At 40.6% G+C, this 8,154-nt stretch overlaps 1 protein-coding gene across 1 annotated transcript in view; it reads right to left on the bottom strand.

Moving 5' to 3' along the window:
* Positions 1 to 5,989: 5,989 nt before the first annotated feature.
* Positions 5,990 to 8,154, bottom strand: part of LOC148035112 (uncharacterized) — a 48,034-nt gene continuing 45,869 nt past the window's right edge. Inside the window, exon 4 of the mRNA XM_087680776.1 lies at positions 5,990 to 6,233. Coding sequence (XP_087536902.1) covers positions 5,990 to 6,233 — 244 coding nt within the window. The remainder of the gene's footprint in view (positions 6,234 to 8,154) is intronic.

Here is an 8,154-nt window from a genome sequence, read left to right as displayed (position 1 = left end):
ATTTTGATTTTGATAAGTAAACTAAAAATAAGAAAGGATAGAAGAAGAGATACCTAGCTTTTTCTTATAATCCCCACGACGTGTGTCAACACACAAGAATTGGTCCTCAAGAGAACCTTTTCCGCAGTCAATTGATTGTACTTTATCTTCCTTATGATTTTTACCAGTATACAGAAAGCAGAAGAAGTAAAAGACAAAGGAACAAAATACGAATCTAAAGTACCTTACACTGGAGTGGATGGGAGAGGATAAAAGAATGGGACATACTCTGGATCTCTTTCTCCAACACGAGGGCCTATCCCTGAGGAAGGTCTCGACGGTCCTGCAATATCATCAGATTTATGCACAACATTTGAAGGGAGAAATCGATGCATACCTTCATTGAGTAGCTTCTCCTGAAGGGCAATCCTTTGATCGAGCTCCTCAATCTTCTTTCCTCTAAAGTCCATGATCACATGATATTCTTTAGTGAAAAGCTTGTATAGCCTTTCTTCCGTGTTGTTAGAAGTGTCTTCCACCATGTCTGAACTTTGTGGAGCAATTTGTTCTACCCCACTCTCACTCAATTCTCGGCATAGGTTGTTCTGGAGATTGAATTGGTGTTGATGTGTTTGAAGTCATTTGAACGTACTATTGTTCTTGCTTATCGTGGAGAGCTTTTAGACCAAAGGCCTAGCCTAGATTTCTCAGAGAATACCTGGCTCTAATACCATGTAAAGAAATACTCTGACACAAAAACACAAATAACAATCGTACGACAAAGCTCAAACTGATAAAAGAACTCAGTTAGGGTTAGGGTAACTCAGAGACAATAAACACAGAAAATAACTAAAGTGATATAACTGCTGAATATACATGCTCATGCAGCAAACACACTATGCACTGAATGAATACTTCTTGCCACTCAACAACCTGATAACCTTTACTCCACCAGATCACATAACCTCGGTGGTAATGTTACTCTAAATATGAATGCTCAAGATAAGGATTGATTCTTCCCATCCGATTGTCTTGGTACCTACTACAAGTTAAAGTTGAGAATCATGAAGAACCTACACATGCACCAAATTCGATGTTAGCCCTTAAGCATAGTAAGAATTTAGCTTATTGAAGTTAACTTTATTTTAAAACTCTACCCCTTGAAAATCTACTAAAAGAGCTACAGAGACATTCTTTCCTATACAGACATTTTTATACAGCCCATCCCATTTGGGTTCTAGTTTAATAGAAAATAGCTCACGACAAGAATCGTAGTATAGCACCAACTAGCCCTTCATAAAGTTATATTTATTAGCCCAAAGGTCATGAAGTGATATCATTATCTTCTTCCCGACCTCTTGATGTAATAAAGCTTGCAATCAAATTTCATCAAGATACACAAGATAAATAAATATTTCTTGCAATGCTTCTGCCTCACCCAACAAATGATTGAGAGCAAATCGCACAGTGAGCAGCTCTATTTCCAATGGTAAGACACACTCTTTCCCATATACCAACTTGAATGGGGTATGACCTCTAGCTCTCTTGACTATCATATTGTAAGCCCAAACTGCTACATACAATTTCTTATCCCAATCTTGCTTACTTGTATACACTATCTTGGATAAGACCCCTACAATATGTTTATTCGTACTCTTGACTTAACCATTTGCTTACGGATTATATGGGGTAGTTTTATAATGCTTAATCTTCAGAGCTTCCACCAAAGCTACTATAACCTTATTAAGAAAGTATGTCCCTTGATCAAACACTATCTCCTTAGGTAAACCAAAACAACAAACAATCTGCTCTATAATAAAACTAGCTGTCTCCTTAGCATTATCCTTCATCGTTTCTTGAGCTTCAGATCACTTTGTAAAGTAATTTGTTGCTACAATAATATAACACTTCTGCATGGTCAATGAAGGGTATATTGGTCCAGCAAAAGCGATATCCAATTTTCTGAAGGGTAACATAACTAAAATAGGGTTTAGCGACCGCTAACAATTCTCCCTGGTATTGTGTCTTTGGCAAACTTCACAATGCTTAATATAATTGAAAGTATCCTGAAAATTTTATGGCCACCAAAATCTAGCATAAAGAGCTTTTTGAGCAGTGAGTCATCCAGTCAAATGTCCCCCACATACTGAATCATGGCATTCCTCAAGAATGAATGATACCTCATTAGGTACTACACATCGGTAATAAATCTCATCCACAACTTTTTCGAACTCCTGTATCTCAAGGATCACGACAGGGGTAATGAGCTAGAGAATATGTCGCACTCTGAACGGATCCCGAATCGCAGCAAGGCAGCCTCCCGATGTCAAACACAGCAATGAGAAGTTGGATCTGATGCAGATGGTAATGAGGATAGAAAATATGCAGTAAACGTAGGCTGATGAGAGAGAAAACAACCAAACACAGGCTGCAGAAGCTGGGCGATAGCAGAGGAAAGAGAAAATCTATCAAACGCAATGTGGACAGCCTAGCAACAGCCTACAAAAGCTGGGCAACAGCTGGAGGAGAGAGAAAACTGTCAAACACAGGCTGCAGATGATGTGGCAGGCAGTACGGCAGTAGATCTATGCAGGAACAGCATTCGCCTGGTTGGGATCAGCTCCAAACTACCTGAAGAGGCTAGAAATGAGGCACCATCTGATGGAGACAGCAATGGACAGCTTCGACTGAGATGTCCTCCGTGAACAAGGTGTGGGCAGCAAGCTGAAATACTTGAAATCTGCAAAAACGAGATTGTAGACTGAATGGAGAGTCGCATACGTATTTATAGAAAGTTTGGGCCCTCCCGAGTGGGTTTGTGCTTATGGGACACATAAACTCTCTAGGATCACGTTTCTTTTAAATAAACTAGGTTTCTTCATTAATAAGTTTTGGGGCTGTTTAAGTAAAGCTAATGCATTTTTAGCTCAACATGGTATGCCCATAGTTCATTAGGCCCTAATCATGGTAAAGGCATTCAAATGGTTACATTTAAAGGAATCGATTAGGCACGGAGATAGAGGTAGACAGACCTTATGCTCAGTGAGAGACAGAGAGTGCGAGTAAGCAGAGTAGAGAGTGAACACGTTTTTCGGTACAATGACGAGTGTACCACTTTAGATTTTAGATAGATATATATATATATGAAAGTACAATGTGCTAAGGGTGTGTTCACACCTGTGCACATATAAAAGGCACGATGGCTCTTTATTCCCAACAACCTCCCACCTAAAGGCAATGTGCCTTAAGAGAATAAAAGAATCAGCTAAGTCTAAGTATGTACAAAGCTGAAATAAATATATCTATCCAACTCCCATCATCTGCCGGCAATGAGCAAACCGCTCTGCTGGAAGACCCTTCGTGAGAAGGTCTACAGGATTATCATCTATATGCACTTTGACAAGCTCAATGCTCTTGCTGTCAAGTACATCTCTAATGAAGTGATATTTCACATGTATGTGCTTTGTCTTTACATGAAAGATAGGATTCCGTGCTAGCATGATAGCACTCTGACTATCACAATGGAGAACAGGTAACTCTGTGATGCCAAGCTCTCCCACCAGACGTGAAAGCCATAAAGCCTCCTTGCATGCCTCAGTGGCAGCTACATACTCTGCCTCTATAGTAGACAATGCAACACACTTTTGTAGCCTGGAGATCCAAGAGACCGCCCCTCCTGTGAAAGTAAACACATATCCAGAAGTGGACTTCTTGCAGTCCGCATAACCAGCATAGTCTGCATCCGTAAAGCCAACAACAGATGCCTTCTACTTTCCAAAGCAGATGCACAACTCCTTTGTGCCTTTGAGGTATCTCATAATACCTTTCACTGCATCCCAGTGCTTCTTTTGCCAGGGGTTGCCATGTATTTGCTAACCACTCCCACTGCAAAAGCAATGTCAGGACGTGTAGCAACCATAGCATACATCAGACTGCCAACAGCTAAAGCATATGGTATCTTGGCCATTTCATCCTTCTCATCATCAGATGTAGAGCTATCCTCTGCACTGAGTTTCACATATGGAGGCAATGGAACCCCAATTGTTTTCCCCCCCTCCATATTGAAACGCTGCAAAACTTTGGAGATATACTCCTGCTGAGATAAATAGAGTAAATCTTTAGATCTATCTCTGAGTATTCGTATACCAAGAATGTGATTTGCATCACCCAGATCCTTCATGTCAAAGCTGCCATGAAGACTTTGCTTCAATGAATCCAAGGCATGAGTATCTTTGCCAGCAATAAGCATGTCATCAACATACAAAACCAAGATAATCAGACTGCCATCTATTGCCTTCTTGGTGTACAAGCAGTAATCCACTTGACTTCTATAAAAGCCTTGGGACTGCATGAGTGTATCAAACTTATGATACCATTCTCTTCATGCTTGTTTCAGCCTATACAAACTCCTTTTGAGTTTATATATCATTTGTTCTTTCCCTTGTTCAACAAACCCTTCAGGCTGCTGCATATATATGTCTTTATACAGATCACCATGTAAAAATGCAGTCTTTACATCCATCTGTATGAGCTCTATATCCTCAACTACAACCAAGCCCAAAATAGTTCTCAATGTAGTAATCTTGACTACAGGAGAGAAAATCTCATCAAAGTCAATTCCATGCTCCTACTTGTACCCCTTTGCAACCAATCTTGCTTTTTACTTTGGTGAGGAACCAGAAGTGACCATTTTGTAAACCCATTTGCATGGAAGGGTTTTCTGCCCTTTAGGCAACTGCACCAAGTCCCAAGTGTCATTTTTGTCAAGAGATTCCATTTCTGACAGCATGGCTTTATACCATTTCTTGCTGTCCTATCTGTCCATTGCTTCCTTGAAGCAAGACAGTTCACCATAGTCTGTCAACATGGCATACTCAGCCACATTAATTGCACCAGGAACAAATCTGTCAAGTTGTCTAGTAGCCCTAGATGATCTCCTAACCCAATGACCCCCAATGGTCATTGTTTGTTGGTTGTTCCTACAAATTTCCATTTTCAGCATGCTGTCCTGGCATTTCAGCCTGCAAATCAGCATTAACAGCTTGCTCCTGGTTGTTCTTGCACATCCGGTGGCTTATCATTATGGGCAATGACTGGCTGATCATTTCTAGCATTATTCTCTGCATTTGTAGGTTCATTTACAGCAGGTATTTGTTGCTGCACATTGGGGACATTTTACTATCCAAAATGTATTTCTTCCCGGAATACAACCCTACAAACTTCCTCTATTCTTTCGGGCTGTTTGTGCATGCGATCTTCCTAGAAAATAACATCAATGCTACGTACTACTTTTCTTTTCTCGGGATCCCATAATCTATACCCCATTTCACCTTCATCACCATATCCTAGGAAAATACATTTACAGGACTTTGGCTTAAGTTTGCTGTGTTTTTCTTTACAAATGTGCACAAAAGCCTCCTAGCCAAACACTTTTAGATGAGCATATGAAGGTGGCTTGCCCGACCACGCTTCTTGGGGAACTCCCCCTCCCCCCCCTCCAAAGACCTATTTGGTGACCAATTAATCAAGTGAATGGCTGTCATAACAGCCTCTGCCCAAAAACCATAGGGTAATGCAGCATGAGACAGCATCGTAGAGACCTTATCCTATATGGTCCGATTCATACGCTCTGCAACTCCATTTTGGGGTGGATTATGAGGGGCAGTGAGCTCCCTCTTTATCCCTTTGCTGTCACAAAATGCCTGAAAGGTTTATTTACCTTATTCAAAACTAAAACCTAAAAGTTGAGAATCGACGGTGGAGAATCAAGCATCGATATCTATAGATATCAAAACTGTGAATCAGGATAGTACCGTGTATGATTCACAAAGTTTGAACTTCAAAGAAGATAGATCAATTAGTGAGTCGTGGTTGCACGTCACGGCCCGCTACAGTGACACTGCAGTCTGCACAGTGCACAGTCGACTCTTGAGTCGTCGACTTGGCCGTTGGCCAATAGGCCTTGGCACTTGCTAGTAGCTAGCTACTAGCTACTAGCTACTAGCTAGGTCTAAGGTAACACCCTGCTACGGCGCTGCCTATAGACTATAAGCATTCGAGAATCGGGAATCGACAAGGGCTTGGTCTGTGGCCCACAAGAGGTAGAGGCCGCAGAGGCTGCTGCAGGCACCAACTTCCAAGGAGTCAGGCACGTCTCGACGATGGCAACAGGAGCTTGGAAGTTGGAGGCTAGGAGCTGGACGAAAGCTGTAAGGGCTGGGACCGGGACTCGGGAGTGAAGAGTCCTGAGGCAACTGCATGTGCCATCCTCCAGCCTCCAGGGACGTCTCGACTCTCAACGGCGGCAACGGGACTCGAGAGCTAGAGGGAAGCTATAAGCCTGTAAGGGCCACTGGCCAAGACCGAAAGTTAAGAGTTGTGACTCATCAGGCAACTCGCGAGTCATGGCCTGCGGGTCTACAAAATGCAGACTCCAGAGTTCAGACTGCGACTGGTGGGCATTGAGTAGGCCTTGGCCCTTCAGTGCTTGAAAGTTAAGAAGCTACTCGCATCAATAGCTGAGTCTCGCATCAATAGCTGAGAGCCTGAGAGCAAGGGAGGTGAAGCTTACTCAACATACATCCATGCCGGCTACAATATGCATAATGCAATAGCAAATCCTATTCGATGGACATTCACACATAGTGGAGAGTCGACTAGACAGGTACCTACTACTACCATGTACTACTTGTGATACAATGGATTTTTTTGTTGTATCAATTGGTTGATTTATCAAGAGCTTAAGGATGAATTGTGATTAATCATAACTATTAGCTATCACGCTTTAGCATTGTGCAGATTAGCAACCTTTCAAAGATTTATAGCTTGCAAGTTCCTTTAATCATCTTCAAAGTAGTCAAAGAGATACAAACTAGTTATTTTGTTGAGGATTTGTTTTGGGATTCTTGCTCTAACTTCATAGAGTGTCCTTAGGAGCCATACCTTATCCAACATGAGTGATTGAAATTTGATATATGCACATGCTCTAAAACTTTGCTTTATGTTACTTGTACTCAATTTGGTAACTTCCAAAGAGTTTCTTGTGGGAATAATGTAGCCTTTAACCCATTGAAGACGACTTCTCTTTGGACTTTTGAACCATATTCAAATGTGTGTACTAATTTTCCCACTCTAGAATGTGTACAAAGCATAGATGACAATGACATGAAGCTAAACTAAGAAAGATGATTCATACCAATAATACTAACAAATCTAAAAGCAAGTGTGTGAATAACGTAGGTGTGATGTACTTTTGGGCCTACAATCTCACGGCTCTTTTCAATAGAATGGAATGCAACTAAGTGGTTACTTTTATTATATTTTTGTATATCCTACCCATGGTACTTAATATGCACTACTTGAAATGGCATGTTATACTCAAAATATAACATGCATTATGATTCACTCTACTAGTGGTGCTTAATATGCTACACTTGTAACATAATGTTATACTCAAAAGTATAATATGCATTATGATTCAATATTTGATGGATTAAGCATCTTTGATGGTTCTTGTGTGACAATAGATACTATTGGATTTCGAGTAGAAGGCTTGGGACTTGGAAATCTCTCTCCAATTCAACAACGTATATTCACTTCAATTATTAGTCTTCAGATACACATTGACAATCATCTTTTGTTTTCTATAACAACCTTTCAAAGGCATTAATATTATTATCACAACATGAAGTACATTGCTTTATGGAATCATTTTACGTATTATTATAGATTGCTTGACTATGGATGCATCCAAATCTCAAAAGGGTTTGGCAAAGAAAATAAAGGCTTATCCTTCTATAGCCACTTTTCTATCTAGAGGCCAAAGCACTTGTGAAGTGCCAGAGGGTTTGGCATCAAGAGTTGGCAATGAAAATGTGGGTATGACAGTTGATGGGTCAAATGCTACAGAAAATGTAAATGTGAGTATGGAAAATGAAACACAGAATTCTTCCAATATTGATGCTTCCATTAAAAAGGTAAAACGAAAATGGCAGCATCAATGGACTCTTTTGCATCCATGGGCATATATATACAAGTCTTTATGTAATGACGAAAGAGTGAAATGCCAATGGTGTCAAGATGCCAACAAAGTGAACACCTACACTCAAGGAGACTCTCAAAGCATCCAATTGTCAGCACTGAATGATCATGCCAAGACATCTTACCACATTAGTG

The sequence above is a fragment of the Lygodium microphyllum genome, chromosome 6 (genome assembly GCF_053477565.2).
Source record: "Lygodium microphyllum isolate KBCC chromosome 6, Lygodium_microphyllum_v1.1.10, whole genome shotgun sequence".
Lineage (NCBI taxonomy): Eukaryota > Viridiplantae > Streptophyta > Polypodiopsida > Schizaeales > Lygodiaceae > Lygodium > Lygodium microphyllum.
The sequence above is the reverse complement of the archived record's forward strand: the minus strand, read 5'-3'. Positions and strand labels throughout refer to the sequence as shown.